General features: G+C 36.7%; 1 protein-coding gene across 1 annotated transcript; it reads left to right on the forward strand.

Moving 5' to 3' along the window:
* Window positions 1–7966: 7966 nt before the first annotated feature.
* Window positions 7967–16945, forward strand: LOC138330015 (sulfotransferase 1B1-like). The gene is made up of 6 exons (XM_069277358.1): window positions 7967–8119; window positions 10144–10304; window positions 10463–10816; window positions 12457–12560; window positions 13227–13410; window positions 15447–16945. The coding sequence occupies exons 2-6, from the start codon at window positions 10151–10153 to the stop codon at window positions 15554–15556; spliced, it is 906 nt and encodes a 301-aa protein (XP_069133459.1). The 5' UTR covers window positions 7967–8119; window positions 10144–10150; the 3' UTR covers window positions 15557–16945.
* Window positions 16946–18460: the final 1515 nt, after the last annotated feature.

The raw sequence follows: 18460 nt of genomic DNA on the forward strand, positions 1-18460 counted from the left end.
CCATGGCGCGAAATTCCGACGTTATCATGACGTCACGTTACGTATTGATTTCGGAAAAAATAGTTCATTGGAAAATCTATGGAATCGTTCATTTCAACGTATTTTATATTATTAAGTTGTCTGAAAAATTAATGGTTCACACACAACTTGCAAACAAAATTTCTTTCATTCCCCGTTGAAGTTGAAAATGTTAGTGACATTCATGCTTAAGTAAACTTTAATTTAGTGATTTTTGTCAGCACTATCAAAATTAATTTCGACCTCCTATTTGTCTGTGTAAAATTCAAACCTACATAATCACCGGGGCTAATAGTACAAACCGGGTTACGCTATTTACGCTGTTAGAAACGCTTCTTTTACATAGAAAAATGACGTCTGGGGGAGCGTACGTGATAAATATTTACTCGGTGTTCAATTCACGGCCAAGAATCCAAAAATACAAGTTGCCCACGGAACAGTAGAGAGTTTCACCAATGCGTAGAAGCAAAATTGATGTTTTATTTATTAGATTTATTTAGGTTCTTGGCCGTGAGTTGAATACCGAGCAAATATTCATCACGTACGCTCCCCAAAACGATTCTTTTCTATGTAAAAGAAGCGTTTCCACGAGCGTAAATAGCGTAACCCGGTTTGAACGTTTAGCCCCGGTGATAGTGTACGTAAAGTTATTCTCAAAATGTTGGTAGCTTTTGGTACTAATTCACATAAGGAAATGGAAAACTCTTCCTGATTCGTGAGTATGAAATGAATAATAATAACCTAATAACTTCAACAGCGGCACATTATGTCAACTGTATATAGAATGTTATAGCAACTGTCGTACATGTATTTTCGGTTGGTTTCGCAGGGTTTACATTCTTGCGGTTTCACGGAACATTGCTTTCATAGCGAAATTGGAGAATTGGATGAATTACATATGCCGAATCATGGAATTTTAAAACTGCTATAAATACATCTCGTCGAACAGCGGCTATTTGAGATTATAGTAATGGTGCACGATATCCTTTACTTATTTCAAGACATCTGTCGAATTGGTCTTTGTTTTATTAAATGTTATTTTATTTATTGAAGTTCAATAATTTAATTTGAAATTGAGCTATCAAAATTTAGACAATAATTCTACCAACAAAAATAATAATACTCAACTAAAAACATTATTGAACAACACTACGTACATGTATATAATAATGCTCAGATAAATAACTATGTGACATAACAAGCAAATAGCAACGTACAATTTAAAGACACCGTAATTATTAATTGGTTGCAATATGAAAATAAATTACACATTTAAGGTTTTTTTTATTAGTACTCTGTAGTATGAAAGATGCTCAACCGCTTACAAATGGTATTTTTTCATTATCAAAAACAGGAGCAGACGATTTAGTATTTTTCTTAAGCAACAAAAGTTACTCACTTTACAGCATTACCACCATTGAAAAGTTTGATCTTCTAATTTTACTTCAAGTTAAAACCGTGAAAAATAATTTATTGCATCCCGAAAAAAATTTATCAGGCTCTCTATCCTTTATGGAATGAAGTACTGATTGCGCATGTACCAAAGGCGAAACACATTATTTTATATTATTTTTGTGTTAATTTGGCACATATACATAATGTATATACACGATTAAACACCAATTATTGTTTAAATGATGAATATAATTTATGCTCTGTCGGCGATGGAGCATCTTTAAAGTATATGTCAGTCCTGTGATATACACATGTAAATAGAGATACGTTAATTAATATATACACTATATACACTTACCCCATGTTGGTGTTGACATATAAAGAATCAGTTAATTAATATATACACTTACCCCATGTTAGTGTTGACATATAAAGAATCAGACATACTGCTGCAGCTGCTGACTTCATCGTGTCAGTGTGTGCTCTACAGGGATCAGCGACTTAGGTATGAAGTCAAATTAGTAGTGATTATCACGTCTACGTCACAGAACGAGGTGGCTATATATAGCTATGTACACATATAAAGAAGTCTGTGAAATAACATATAGCTTTCCGTTGTCTGATTGGTTGAACGCGATCGGACATGATAAAACATATCTGTTCAAAGGTGGACACCGCAACTTTGATAACCAGGCCTCGATTTCTCGAAACAAAATTTTTGACATAACTCCTATAGGGATAAGACTAGAGTTTTGATTTCGAGTAATCAGGGCTAGGGCTAGAAAATCCGTGATCGTACGTGAACATTGCATATCAGGAAACCAGAGCGATAACTATTAAATATTAAAGCCACACAATACCTAGCTATCAACAAAAAGCCAAGTTAGATTCCACCCCGATATTGTTAGTATTTGTAGATGTGGGTGAAATTATTTTATATCAAATGATATTCATAATAATTTCTTAATTACTTTGGCACGGTTGTTGTTGAAAGTCGATACTTGTTAAAATGCCTTCATTTTAAACTGATCGCCATAGAAGTTAGGTAGTTACGGTAGCCGCATAACGTTCCTGGCAACGACGTTACAATGTTACACCTATCTAGCGATGTTCAATATTAATTTGATTTTTATCAAAAGTTTCCGAATCATTATCGCTCATCTTGACTTCGATTTATGGTTAAAGGTTATGAAATAAATTTTGTTTGCAAACTGTGTGAATCCGCGTAGAATTTCTTTCATACCCGATGAAGTTAAAAAATAGTGACATCAATGCTAAATTAAATCATCTCGTTTTGACATGAATGGCTTTACTTAGAACACCTTTTTGGTTCCTTTACTAGAAGGCAAACTGTTCTGGTGTCGTAAGAAAATAATAATCTCAATAATTAAGGATATAATTTGCGAACTTGCTCTAATTACTCTAGAACCTTTTTTTCTTAAGAACCATCAATAATATCCACTGTTATGAAAACATCCGCCAAAATATCCATAGATAGACTACTTAGTCATGGCGCGTACAGTACCATTACTTCAATGTGTATGCGTTTATCATTATACCCTTTTATGCTTCAGTGATAAAGCAATTCCAAATTTGCATATTACATAGTTATCTGCACTTGCGGGTAGGTATTGATTGTGACGTCATGTGTTTGGGTGCGTAACGTCATTCGTTTCGGAGAAAACGACGTGAATTGCGCTCACAAAATAATGACGTCACAATCAATATCTACCTGCAAGGGAAGTAACTCTGTAATGTGCAAAGACGGATATTAAAGGACAAGAGTTCCACTATAGATGAAGACACACCAAGAACATACACGCATCACAACGCATATATGGGAGGCCGATCTTACATGACCCGGCTATTTATAGGCCGGTTATTAATCAGACATATGCTTGTAATATATAATAAAAATATAACTGATAGTAATTACACTAGAAATATCTTCACATCATGAATGATATGGAAGTATAAAATTTCAGTACGAAGTTCCAAGAAATGCAACTTTAGCGCCAGGTAATCACGACCACGTAGTTTATAGTCGAGTCAAGTGAGATCAAGGGGTTGAACTATCCTTACAAACACAAAAATAATCAATCGTGTCGATGGACAGGTGTCATATTGTGCTCTTCCGTCCGGCTTTTCGTTATATGATACATGTTAATTATCAACATCTCAGGCCTTCATAAGAGACTACAACAAAGCAAGTCATTGAAGACGTGTTATTGATATGTCGATCGACAATAGTGTGGTTCAAAAAGGGCATTTGAAATCGAATACCTCTTACTCCCTGTGCTGGTCTGTGAAATTATGCGTTTATTATGGGTGAAAAAGCGTTTGATACAACATGTCAATCTTCAAATATGCGGGGGTCAATCCATTATATTTTAACATTGGATAGACAGTGGTACAAAAAAGATAAAGGACTTATGCGATGACACCGGAAAAACAAACTATGCTAATATTCATGCACAATCAATAAGCAAAGTCAATTGTATTGTAGAACTCATGAAATAAAAAAAATATAATTACCAAAACGATGGACAGAGAAAATGGAAACAGTTGGAAAACAGTGGAAATAAAGATGAAATTGAAAATATTAATTATGTAGTTTAAATCAATTTACTAATAACTGTTTGATTTTGATAATAATAAGTTTAGTTAATTGTTAAAAAATAACATACATGTATTGGGACCTCGGAGTCTGTCGTATTCTTCTTGCGTTATGGCCTCCGGGCTTGTTCTGGTGTCTGTAGAGTAATTTTCAGGACGAGATTGGTCAGTAGATACTGAAATGGATTTAATTGTTTACAGCAATACTTCTTCTCAGGCCCCGTTGATATGTAGTTATAGTACACATAACATGTATGGTATTTTCAATTTCAACAAAATTTTATTTCAAATAAATAGAAATGGGATCAAATAACAGGCAGTGACTATGTAAGTTCTCTCCCTGGTAACAAAATGTATATATACAAATTGAAAGCATTTGAAAGTATATGTTTTAGAAGTCATGACAGTATATGAGATATTATTAATGAGATTATAGATTGTAATTTCGTTTTTCAAAAAGTATAATAATAAAGAAATTAGATTGCAGCAGCCATGAGGAAATTACCTTCACCCACCAGATACAGACCAGAAAGTCCATGTGTCTAATAAGCCGATGGTCATCCACCAATGGGATTCAGAAATTCTACCATGGCTGCTGCATTCATGTATATGATTTAAAAAGATAAAATGTTGCAGAATATTGAGATAAAGTTTGGTCTAAATTTATACTTGTCATGACACATGCATTAATTTTAACAATTACCTAAACAGATATGTAGCTAAGATAAATGTATCAATCATGTATTCTAAATAGTATGACGGTATAATAGTAAAACATGTACGGTAACGGATTTAGACACTAGGACTACAATTAAGATTCTAAATTGTGATTTCTTATCTAAATCAATATGAAATTCTAAGCAAATGTGAACGTAGACGCCCAGGTGAAACGATAAATTACCTGTTTGTAAGTATTTCCCGTAATTATATTAAGGCTACACACTATCAATTATGACCAAAATAGCATACATGTATTAGGTGTAAGTGGGGGTGATTGAAAGTGCAAAACGACGATTACGTCTCCCCATGCAAGAGGACATATTTGTATTTTGGTAAATGTCATACTTTCATAACTTTATTTTGGGTAAAAAGAAAGCAAGCGTTTGCTTTGCGTATTATTAGCGTTTGGTCGGGTATATCATATGTACGTCCGTACAGTGTAACAGCTAGGGCCTCGTTTGGTCGGATTTATCATATGTACGTCCGTACAGTGTAACAGCTAGGGCCTCGTTTGGTCGGGTTTATCATATGTACGTCCGTACAGTGTAACAGCTAGGGCCTCGTTTGGTCGGGTATATCATATGTACGTCCGTACAGTGTAACAGCAAGGGCCTCGTTTGGTCGGGTTTATCATATGTACGTCCGTACAGTGTAACAGCTAGGGCCTCGTTTGGTCGGGTTTATCATATGTACGTCCGTACAGTGTAACAGCTAGGGCCTCGTTTGGTCGGGTTTATCATATGTACGTCCGTACAGTGTAACAGCTAGGGCCTCGTTTGGTCGGGTTTATCATATGTACGTCCGTACAGTGTAACAGCTAGGGCCTCGTTTGGTCGGGTTTATCATATGTACGTCCGTACAGTGTAACAGCTAGGGCCTCGTTTGGTCGGGTTTATCATATGTACGTCCGTACAGTGTAACAGCTAGGGCCTCGTTTGGTCGGGTTTATCATATGTACGTCCGTACAGTGTAACAGCTAGGGCCTCGTTTGGTCGGGTTTATCATATGTACGTCCGTACAGTGTAACAGCTAGGGCCTCGTTTGGTCGGGTTTATCATATGTACGTCCGTACAGTGTAACAGCTAGGGCCTCGTTTGGTCGGGTTTATCATATGTACGTCCGTACAGTGTAACAGCTAGGGCCTCGTTTGGTCGGGTTTATCATATGTACGTCCGTACAGTGTAACAGCTAGGGCCTCGTTTGGTCGGGTTTATCATATGTACGTCCGTACAGTGTAACAGCAAGGGCCTCGTTTGGTCGGATTTATCATATGTACGTCCGTACAGTGTAACAGCAAGGGCCTCGTTTGGTCGGGTATATCATATGTACGTCCGTACAGTGTAACAGCTAGGGCCTCGTTTGGTCGGGTTTATCATATGTACGTCCGTACAGTGTAACAGCTAGGGCCTCGTTTGGTCGGGTTTATCATATGTACGTCCGTACAGTGTAACAGCTAGGGCCTCGTTTGGTCGGGTTTTATCATATGTACGTCCGTACAGTGTAACAGCTAGGGCCTCGTTTGGTCGGGTTTATCATATGTACGTCCGTACAGTGTAACAGCTAGGGCCTCGTTTGGTCGGGTCGGTTTATCATATGTACGTCCGTACAGTGTAACAGCTAGGGCCTCGTTTGGTCGGGTTTATCATATGTACGTCCGTACAGTGTAACAGCTAGGGCCTCGTTTGGTCGGGTTTATCATATGTACGTCCGTACAGTGTAACAGCTAGGGCCTCGTTTGGTCGGGTTTATCATATGTACGTCCGTACAGTGTAACAGCTAGGGCCTCGTTTGGTCGGGTTTATCATATGTACGTCCGTACAGTGTAACAGCAAGGGCCTCGTTTGGTCGGGTTTATCATATGTACGTCCGTACAGTGTAACAGCTAGGGCCTCGTTTGGTCGGGTATATCATATGTACTGTACGTCCGTACAGTGTAACAGCTAGGGCCTCGTTTGGTCGGGTATATCATATGTACGTCCGTACAGTGTAACAGCTAGGGCCTCGTTTGGTCGGGTATATCATATGTACGTCCGTACAGTGTAACAGCTAGGGCCTCGTTTGGTCGGGTTTATCATATGTACGTCCGTACAGTGTAACAGCTAGGGCCTCGTTTAGTCGGATTTATCATATGTACGTCCGTACAGTATAACAGCTAGGGCCTTCCGTGTATGTGGTCTCTTGTGTGTGCGATATGCGTGTTCTGAGATTCTGGTATTCCGAATTTGCATATTACATTATTATTAGAGTTATCTGCACTTGCGGGTAGGTATTGATTGTGAGGTCATGCGTTTGGGAACGTAACGTCATAAGTTTCGGAGAAAACGACGTGAATTGCGCTCACAAAATAATGACGTAACAATCGATACCTAAGCTAACTCTGTATTATGCAAAGACGGAATATTCGTGTTGTGTCTTCTTCTATAGCGAAACTCTTGCACTTTTTATAGGCTCAATTTAGTTGCCTTTTACGATCATGCAATAGGGGCAACAGATAAAATTCTTACGCCATACATATATGCAAATACCTTGCAAGCATGGGTGGCCGTCCTTAAAATAGCCTGACTGTTAATAGGGCGTTATTATAATAAACCAAAGTAAATGATACTCAAGGCGTTGTTATCACTCGTTATATCCACCCCTGGACTATGTCGTAGCAAAACTGGCGATATTTCAGGAGCAGAAAAATAACTACAGACCTACAGTGACTCCTTTGAGGATTACCAAACCTTAAAAATATACAATGTACCGTTAATCGATTCTTTTGATGTACATCAAAGGACCACACATTGTCACATTTAGAGCCTTCAGTTTTGATGGCATAGTCCATAGGGATATTTCGACTGAGATAGTTACCCCTGGAATACTGAGGATGTCCTTAGCTATCCTCGGTTATTATTGGGACGTTAATCAAATAAATAATCCGTCCAAGAAATTGGCACGTAAAGTATATGATTCTAGTACCCTCTACCACCTACCATATACTATCTAATCCCTAGATGGTAGGGGTAGAGGGCACCAGAATCACTTAAATATATGTTGGAACTGATTCTAGTAATGGTGTTACTGATTCTAATACCCTCTACCCCCTACACAGTCCCCTTACCGTCTATACCCCCTACCAATTAACATCTACCCCCTAGATGGTAGCGGGTAGAGGTTACTAGAATCAGTTACATTATAATGTGATGTAATTTTAACAAGTTGTCCTCAGTTTTAGTAATACGGTGTTAGAAGTCATTAAGTGTAACGCCGACTCTTTGCACAGGCCTGGGTTTATCGGCCGAGTATATATAGTAGACTGTTCTACAAAAAAAATCAACACATTCGTGTATCCTGTGCTTGTCAGAGTTTGTCCCTGTGTCTTCCCCAGGTAAGATCGACATTATATTTTAAACTTAAGTTACATAAAATTTAAGTATCATCACGATCACATATTGGTTAATCTTATTGTGTTTTATTCGTAGTGTCCTATTGTCTTTTATTCATATACAATTGATTATTTTTGTTAATTGAGGATTTCCAAACAATGAACTACTGCAGAAACATATTCATCCCATCTTCATCTTCTGTAAAATATAAACAATGTCTCAACATAGGAGGTTTCATTTTTTGAAGAAACATAACAGAAAGGTTGATTACACGCGGTGATATTGAATTTGAAAACAAAATCTTTTTACCTGTATATCGTGTATTACCTCTTTTATTTCCAATAACCTCTGGGTCGCTAGTTTGAATCCCATGTGGGGCAGCTGCCAGGTACTATCCACTGTTCGGTGGGTTTTTTCTCCGGGTACTTAGGGTTTCCTCCATCATCAAACCTGACGCGTCCTTACATAAACATGGCTTTTAATAGGACATAAAACTAAACTAACGAAACCAAACAAAAAAACTGTCTGTCATATAATACCTCTGGGAACAGATGTATACCCGTCTGTCTGGCCCCAAAAATAGTCTCGTCAAATTGTAGATATATTCCAACAGTCCCAAACATAACCCCACTGTATTATATCGTCTTGTACACTTTTATATTTTAGCAGCTTCAGCTTTTTTAATAGTTTAATAACGAATTACCTAGAATAAAATAAATATGATAAACGTACTAGTTCATTTTAACGAAGATAAGTCTTTCATATATAATACGAATATTTTTGTAAGTAAAATAAATTGATGTAAGATACCATCTGGATGTGTAACATAGAGTAATGTAGTGGATGACCTAGGTCTGTTTTCTAAGTAGACTTGTTCTAAATAATGACATGCTGTTTAAACTATAAGCATAGTATACAGGTGAAGATATCACATTACTCGTGTTCAAATACGAAACAATTCAAAGATCGAGTAAAAATATTTTTATACTTCTGAATATTTATAGTACTTTATGAGAAATGCATCTTCAATATTCCTGCACATTTATTCCATCAGCATTTTCAATAGTTTAAACTCATCTATTGTCTGCAAATGGATTGAACACAAAATATATCTAACTTCTAAATACCCATTTTTTTACGATTTACAATATATTGAATATGAAAGAGAATATCATTGTGTTTTATTCAAATGAGGTTTTTCGTTTGTATGTTTGATTATTTTAACGCCCTATTATCAGCCAGGGTCATGTAAGGGCGTGTGCGAAGTGCGACGTGCGTGTTTTGGGAGACTGCGGTATGTTCGTGGTGTGTCTTCTTGTATAGTGGAACTGTTGCCCTTTTTATAGTTTTATTTAACTGAGGCATGCCGCCGAAGACACCAAGCCACACCCCCTCTCCTCTCAGCCGGTCACATTATACTGACATCGTCCCACTTCCTATATGCTGAGCGCGCTAAGCAGGAGCAGAAACTACCACTTTTATTGACTTTGGTGTGTCTCGGCCAGGGGACAGAACCCAGAGCCTTCCTCACAGGGGCGAACGCTCAACTCAAGGCCAAAAGTGAGGCGGTGCCAAGGGAGGCATTTTAAAGATAAATCCAGTTAGAAAGAAGAAAAAAGATAAGATACTAAATTTAGTTGGATTTACGATCATGCAATAGGGGCAGTAGGTACCATTCTAACGCCCTACCTGCAGGGTCATTGAAGTCAGGAGCAAGGACAGAAAAGAGAGGGGTAGGAATGGGATATAGCAGTGATACATTTACACATTACTTATATACATTAAAATATATGCATTATACATAGAAAAGGTTTTGTGATATCCAGTGCAGCCGAATCTTACAATACTAACACAAGAATTAAAAAAAAATTCTGAAAATTGAATCCATCTTATTTCGTTGTTTATTTTGCTAACTAACATGAAAATAGTTTTATTTTAGAGGTATATATAACAAATCTCTTGAATTTGGTCTTTTTAAAAAAAAATCTATTTCCGAAGTATTAAACTAACCTATATTTCCTTTTAGGTTTAATATGCCGTATATACCAGAACGATTCCCTCGATACAAAGACTATGCCTTACCTCCGTTTCCATCCCTAACAACGGTTGGCATGGGGCACTTAGACAATGTCAGGAACTTTGATTCAAGGCCTTCTGATATCTTGATATGTACTTTCCCAAAATCAGGTATTGTAAAATTTAAACTGTTTTTAATCCATGTTCGTTAGTTAAAATTAAAAATAGAATTTAATTAAATATCAAATGATATAATCCACCTGATATACAGTGACATCACCAATGTAATAAATTAACTTTTACATGCGAGTTATTTTATTTATTTTTAGGGACACACTGGATCAACGAACTAGTTGCAATGATAGTAAAAGGTTGTGCTGAGTACGAAAAGGTAGAAAAGGCTACTAAAATGTTAGAAGCAATGGAGGACATTGGGGTCCTTGAGAACGTTCCAGAAAGTACAACACGAATCATAAACTCCCATCTACCACTGGACGATCTACCACAGAAACACATCGAGGAAGGGTACAAAGTGGTACATGTTCTCCGGAATCCGAAGGACGTCGCTGTGTCATTTTATAATCATTTGGGAAGTCTTAAAGACCGAAGGACGATGGAGATAGCCACAGATTTCCCTATCAACTGGTCTTTGTTCATTGAACATTTTGGGCGTGGAGACGATCGTAAGTATTCCAGTTAGCAATATCAATGGAAATCTTTATAAAAGGCCTCAACCATTTATGAGACAACCGGCATCGATTTCTCGAAACATAAAGAGTTCTTGTATGACCAATGCTTAATTCTTCTTCATCCGTTTTTCCTTCAGTTTATTTTGCCTTCTCCAAATTGAAAAAAAACCGTCATGACACGTGACGAGAGAGACATATATACTTGTATATTAATATTTAAAAAACAACAACACATTATCCATCAACATATTGGACGCTTAAGACAAGAACGTTTTGGTCATCGTAGAGAAATATAACATCGTGCTTCTATTTATCAATTCTTATGTTTTGTTGGTTTATTTGTTTATCAGTTTAGTAAAAGTCCTATTAATATTCAAGGTCATGTGTTACTTGTATGAGACTCCATTCTTGTGGACGTAAGAGCTCCAAAACATTTTGCAATGTGTAAATCCTTATCAGGATAAAATGTTGGGTGAATTCTGAAATACATGTAGTACCGATTAACTTGTCCATAGCATCTAGCTATTATAATCTAATATGTCGATTTCAAGATCCCAAAACAACGTGAGTACTATTTACCGTCGATAATTCCCACCTTCGCTTGATTGTGACTTAGACATTTGCGCACTATAGCCATAATATGTGATGTAAATTATTTTGGAATGTAACTCATTCATATAATTAATTATTATAAATTTTTGTACGTACGGTTTTTTTCTGTGTTTTGTGACCCGGACAACAAATATGATGAGACGTTTAACATGATTAGCATTGGAGTAACAAAATAAGACGTTAATCAATCAAATGGCAAATATTAAAGGTTTTTATATTGTTGTAGTCTGAAGTCATTATATAGTAAACACGTTAACATGCATGTATTTTCACGTTTTAATGTAATACTCTTTCACACATGGGTATGCTAGATAGGGATAATCTACCCGAAGGTTACAAAATGTTGTAAAACCCCAGACTTGCCGAGGGTTTTACAACATTTTGTGATTCCGAGGGTAGAATATCCCTCATATCCACATATGGAAGAGAATTTCTCTCATACCTCGACGTTTTATTGCAATTTTATTTCTATAATAGTCCACCATTTTGAAATCAATTCAAATATATCTCCATACATGAAAATTGCGTAGCATTTTCAAAGCGAACCCCGTTGATTGCATCTTTTAAAGTAAACCCAGCCTTGTTTTTTGAAGAAAAAAATGTACCAGTAATTTTGTTAACGCTTTGACGTCACGAGCCTTTATTGCATTGGTAGCCATGTAATACAGCTTCAATCGACATGCGCGTGTATTGCGCAGAGATAGCCATTATTACACGTGTAGGTATGAGAGTAAAGGTTTTATCACATAATCCGCATGATATCCAGCGACTTCGTAAGCAATTTTCATTGGCTAGAAATTTATTGTGACGTCAGGATTCGACGACATCTTGAAAACATTCGTCGTTGGCATTATATGATAAAGGCAGCTTATTTTTGAGTTCATTTCATATGCAATTTCATGTATATCGTTTTAAATTTTGCTCGCCAAGACTTTTCAACTCCATAAAATCTCAAATGAAATGAACACTCGTTTAAGATCCTAGATTTATCATTAAATCATGGTTTTTTCGCTACGTTTCAGAACTCTATGGGGGCTGGTTCAAATACGAGAAAACGTTTGAAAAGGCAAAGGAAGCCGGTAAATTGTCCAGTGTTTTCACATTGCATTACGAACAACTAAAACGGGTTTGTAATATTTTCACGATAACAGTATATTTTTATCCCTCACTTTTAACTAAACGGGGGATATTATTAGGGGTCTGTCCGTCTACCTGTCTGTCTGTTACGCTTGTTTTCCGTGCAATAACTGCCACAAATCTTTTGCGATTTTTTGTAACTTGGTCACATGATAAATGTGTCAAAGGCTCGGATAAGTTCGCTCGACACTTTCATTGAACCCTTGAGAGTAATGGCCCGTTAATTAACGGAAAACGCTAATTTAGATTAGTCTGTTTTCATTCAATACCTCTCGCATATATTACCGGATTTTCTCGAGACTTTGTAACATAGTTAAATGTCTCGAAGCCTTGACCAGGTTCAGTTCGACGAGTACCACGCATTTGCTTTTTATGTATATACATTATATAGTTATAGTAACCATGACAACTCCTATACCTCGTGTATTATCCTTTGTTAAGTTATTCATACCGTCTTCGTATAAAATTCCACAGAGAAGTTAGTGGCAATATTCGTGGATAATGGCAATAAATTAAAATAAGTTACTTTTGTTACTAAATTAAAAAAAAAACTAATTCTTCTGCTTTTTTAACAGACAATGATTACCATTCGTCGACGGTTTAGTAACTTTCCAATACGATTAGAGTAATTTCCTATTTCATCTGTTCCTTGTAGGACCCCATGCCCATCTTAAAATCTTTAGCTGCGTTTCTTGGTGTGACGGCCTCAGATGAACTACTGGAAGAAATCAATGATAAATGTTCGTTCGAGAAAATGTCGACCAGGGGCGAAGAAGAAAAAGATACCAAACTGATGAAAACGATGTCGGCCACGGGGAAAAACTTCATTTTTCGAAAAGGTATAGAAACTACGGTTATCGCATGAACCTTATACATATACTGTACTTCAAAAATTATTTTAGAACAAGAATAAAACATCATGTCGCATGAACCTATTGAAGGCTAGATTATGTGATGAGTTTTATGAGAAATATATGAGTTAATATAGAGTAACTTAAGCATTAAGGTCTGCAGGTAGGCATATAAAAGTGGTAGTTTCTGCTCCTGCTTAATACTAAGTACAGGGAGTGGGACGACTGGTTCGCCCGTTGTCAGTATAATGTGACCGGGTGGGATGTGATGCTTGGTGTCTTCGGTAGAATGCTTCAGTAATATAGCACTATAAAAAGGCCAAGAGTTCAACTATACAAGAAGACACAACACGAACATACTGCGGTCTCCCAAAACATGCACCTCGCACTACATACGCGCTACATACCGCATACATGGGAGGTCGTCCTTACATGACCCTGGCTTTAAAAGGACGTTATTTAATCAAACAAACAAACAATACTCGTTTAAGGCGACTAAATTTCGGATATTTTCTTTCTCTTTTCCCTAACCAAATTTATTCCTTCTAACATCTCCGTTGACACCGCCTTACATTTAGACTTCGGTTGAGCGCTCGCCCCTGTGAGGAAGGCTATGGGTTCTGTCCCTGGCCAAGAGGCCCAAGACAAATCTATAAAGCTTATCGCTCAGCATAAAGGGAGTTGGACGACTTGTTCGCCCGTTGTCAGTGTAGTCTGACCGAGTGGGGTGTGTTGCTTGGTGTCTTCGGTAGCAATTGCTTTAGTGATACTGTATAACTATGTACATTATACAAAAAAACACCACACGAATATACCGCAGTCTCCTAAAACAAAACCCACACATTATACACGCAACACACTGCATACATTGGAGGGCCGCCGTCATTACATGACCATGTCTTTTAATAGAACGTTAATTTAATCAAACAAACAAACAATTATCATTTAGGTATCGATGCCACTCAAATGTATGTACTTTCAGCAAATGTGTATTTTTCAATTACTGCCATTTAAAACAACACAAATATGTTTTTGAATAGCTACAAGAAGCTTGTACAGTTGCTTTGATATCTACATTTATATCAATAAATATTGTGTATATATCAATATTTTCAGTTTAATAATCACGTCTCCACTTACATTAACTCCCATATGATACTGGTATTTATTTGTTGTATTAGAATTGTACCTTCTGTCCGTCTCTATTGCATTCTAAAAAGGCAACTGTAAGGATTTAGTATTTTCTCTTCCAAACTAACTTTGTTTCTTTCTGACGTCTCCCTTGACACCGACTCACATTTGGCCTTCGGTTTTGTGTTCTGTCCCATAGCCAAGACGCCATAAAATGTAAAAGTGGTAGTTCCTGCTCCTGTTTTCCACTCAGCATAAAGGAAGTGGAACGACTGGTTCACCCATTGGCGTTATAATGTGATCGGGTGAAGTTTTCTTGCTTGTTTCTTTGGCGGCATGCGTCAGTGGAATGGGGGGCTATTAAAAGACAACACATGTGAGATCTTCCTAAAATGACCATGGCGGTTGATAAACCATCCTAGAGCATTGGAACAGTGTTTAAAATATCAATTTTCCCCCATAAAATCTATGATCCCATTATCAAATGGGGACATACAGTATTACCAAGGTATCCTATCATGTAGCGTCCTGTCCAATTCCATTTGAATATACACGTATGATCTCAAGCTTTACTTGGTCGGTTGATTGAGTGGGCTGTATGTGATAATAACAGCTAAGATATTTTAGGTCTCCTTCTTGTGTAATGTGTTACGTGCTTCCTTGTATGCTGAAAGTTGAGCAAGAGCAAGAACTTTATATAGACGATTTTTGTCTGGGTCAGGGGATTGAACCCATAGTCTGGACGAGTGTTTAAACCAGTGCCAAAAATGAGACTAAAAGGTTTACATTAGGAAGAGGAAATATGATTTCCCGACTTAAGTCGTTTTTTAACATGCCCAATTCTATAACATCCTACCTACATGACAGTTGACGTTGATTCATTTGTGTTTCAGGTCAAATTGGCGACTGGAAAAACTGGTTCACTGTGGCACAGAACGAAACCTTTTCTGAACTCATAGAAACACAAATGAAGGACTCAAAATTAGAATTAACATATGAGTGAATTATCAAGCATGGATAATACCGAAGACATCAGCTGTTTGTGGATGTTTGTTGAGGATTTTAAACAGATGTTTCCTGGAACACAATTTTACATGTAGTTGTCGTCGAGTAGAAAGAGAAAGAAAGAGGGAGAGCGGGTGATTTATTGATAAACATTCAGAACAGAGTATGTCATCCTAAAATATATCTGGATAAAATATTTTAAATGAGCAATTCGAGATCAATCACTAGGATACCCATTGTGTGTCCATTGGTAGTTTTTCATCTCTAATGTGTTTTCGTTTTCATATAGATGTATTCGTCTTCTGATTTACAGTGAATGGGTCGTTTAGACGATAATTATTCCGAATTTTCATATTAAAGAGTTATCTGCACCTGCTGGTAAGTATTGATTGTGACGTCATGTGTGTGGGAGTATACGTCATACGTTTCGGAGAAAACGACGTGAAATGCGCTCACAAAATAATGACGTAGCAATCGATAACTATACCCGCAAGGGAGCTAACTCTGTATATAAGACGGAATAGTAAACCCTCTTTCAACACGTCTTATTAGATTTTAACTTAAAGGTAGGTTTCGCCCGACCAAATAAATACTGTTTTGTAAAACCCAATAAACACGATGTCAAACTGACTGGATAGTATGAAGCTACGATGGATTTGGTTGTTGAAGTTTCGCGCATGCGCATTGTTGCGTACTAAAAGTAAACAAAATGACTGAACTTTAGCGTGAAAAAAATGTATTTAAAATGTATTTGAATAGGCAACAAAGAGGAGGAAATTAGAATGGAATCGGCAGCACCCTAGGCTATTTCTTGGGAATTAAATTCGAGATGTCATGTAGCAAAAGAAGAAATAGAAGCCGCATCTCACGTGGAGCTTGCCCGGATTCTGTTGGACTCGTGTTGCACATGCATGGTGAGTTAAACTTCAACATATGCCAGCGGACATGCACTGGCAGACTAACTACATACATGTTTGATGTGCTAAGCTAGCGAGCGTATGTCAGTAACATGAAGTGTTGTAGATTATATGGTATATATCTATCGCACTTCGAGTTTTTTAACTAAACATACCGTGTCAAGACTTTTACTGCTATCTGACATTTTGTTGCACGCTTCCGTTTGTTGATGCGGCCTCGTTTTGGAAAAAATACGTCATTTTCTATGTAAAGCTTGACTTCGCTCTATTTTTAGTGGAGCATTTTCCTGGTCAAGCTATGCAACTGACCACCTATATATTGTTTGCTATATGCATTGAAAATGATATGAAGATTGAATCTATGTACAGAATAAATTTTAATTTCGTAGTTTTTATATTTCATTGGGCGAAACCTACCTTTGAGCCGTCGAAGATTGCACATCTAAAAAAAGGAACATATTATAAACATGTTTAATTTAGTTCATTTCGTTTACTTGAATTATAAGCTATATAACATATATAAACCAAGTACTTTCTACATGAAAACAATATATTATCAAGATAAAGTCAATACTTAACGTCAGATGGGAATGTCAAGTAAAGAAAAAACTCCTACAAAATATTACGTAAACAAATGAATAAACTATCCCGCTGTTGTTCGCCTTAATATTGTATTTAACCAATTTTAGATTATAAAAACTAACGTTTGTTATTAGGAATTGGTTGTGCGCAGTTTGGTTTCCATTCGGGTTGAAGCACAGTTAATGCATTTGTTGTACTGCAATCTACAATGTTGGAATCTTTTTTCAGTTTAAAATGTATCATTGCTGTTTTTATTGATTTAAAATTGTAAGTTTACGGTACAAGTTGACCAACAGAACATCAGAGGGAAATTTGATATATCATACTATGATAAATTAGTATGTTTACAATCCAGGTGGTGTCGAACTCACAGCTTTGAGTATTTTTGAAATATTCAAGATGGCTTCCAAGCTAAAATTGTAATAACTTATTGCGCCGAGGCGAAGGCGAATTAAGAATGATTAGCGTGCCGAAAAAATTAACAGCGGGGCAAAATATTTTACGTCGCTAATTAACGACTTCATTAATTTCGTTACTTCGTGTTCTATGTTTCATTATGTCGTTCTGACGCTGGCGGGTTGGGGATGTAGTTCATTCCTATAGCTTTCCTCCACAATGTCTATCATCAAATTCTTACAGATCACTAAATGTGACGCAGGCAACCTCACTTTTGTGTTAACTGATGAAATATCATGACTCATGACACTACTCGATAACGCTCTTCTTTCTAGACAAGTTTGCTTCTTCAGTTTTCTAGAATTTTTAAAATGCAAAAATACCCATCATCCTTAACATAATCAGCATCATGGAATTTACCCATTTTCTATTGTATGGATCAAGGTTTCGTCACCATATAAGTTCACAAAAGAGTTTGCAAGAAAAATGCTATATACTAAAATAACAGGCGGTACAGTATTTTATTAATTTATACCATTCCAGCAGTCTGTCACTTCACGAGGATTACGTCTGGAGCTGTACTTTCAAACCATTGGTCTACGCCCAAATTTAATTTCAACAATATACTAATCTCTTCATCCATTCAGATAGTGTAGAGAAAATTAGTCAAATATGTCGGTTTCAGTTCGCATATTGATACACATTGCAATAGGCATACCAGTATATATATTTTTTTTCTTTATTAGATAATTTATGATAGTTTTCCTTTATTTAGATATCCTAAATAAGTTTATGACTTACCAGGTAGGTGAAAATAAACGACTTACCTATGAGGACACATTTTTCAGAAAATTAGATGACATTTGAATTTCGTCAAATCGATCTTGGAATTGAATCCGATATCCCAAACTCATTATTGTAAATGGCGACTAAATTTAGGACCTCATTTTTTCTCTCTTTCGTAAGTAAGTCTTTCATTCTCCTAAATTTCTCCATTGCCAGCGCTC

The sequence above is a fragment of the Argopecten irradians genome, chromosome 8 (genome assembly GCF_041381155.1).
Source record: "Argopecten irradians isolate NY chromosome 8, Ai_NY, whole genome shotgun sequence".
In the NCBI taxonomy this organism is placed as follows: Eukaryota; Metazoa; Mollusca; class Bivalvia; order Pectinida; family Pectinidae; genus Argopecten; species Argopecten irradians.

What these genes read in the sequence shown, in the direction of transcription:
- LOC138330015 (XM_069277358.1), top strand. Translation starts at nt 10,151, where the DNA reads ATGCCGTATATACCAGAACGATTCCCTCGATACAAAGACTATGCCTTA. An exon ending in ATGTACTTTCCCAAAATCAG is followed by an intron (nt 10,305 to 10,462) that starts GTATTGTAAAAT and finishes ATTTATTTTTAG; the next exon opens with GGACACACTGGATCAACGAA. An exon ending in AAACTTCATTTTTCGAAAAG is followed by an intron (nt 13,411 to 15,446) that starts GTATAGAAACTA and finishes TTTGTGTTTCAG; the next exon opens with GTCAAATTGGCGACTGGAAA.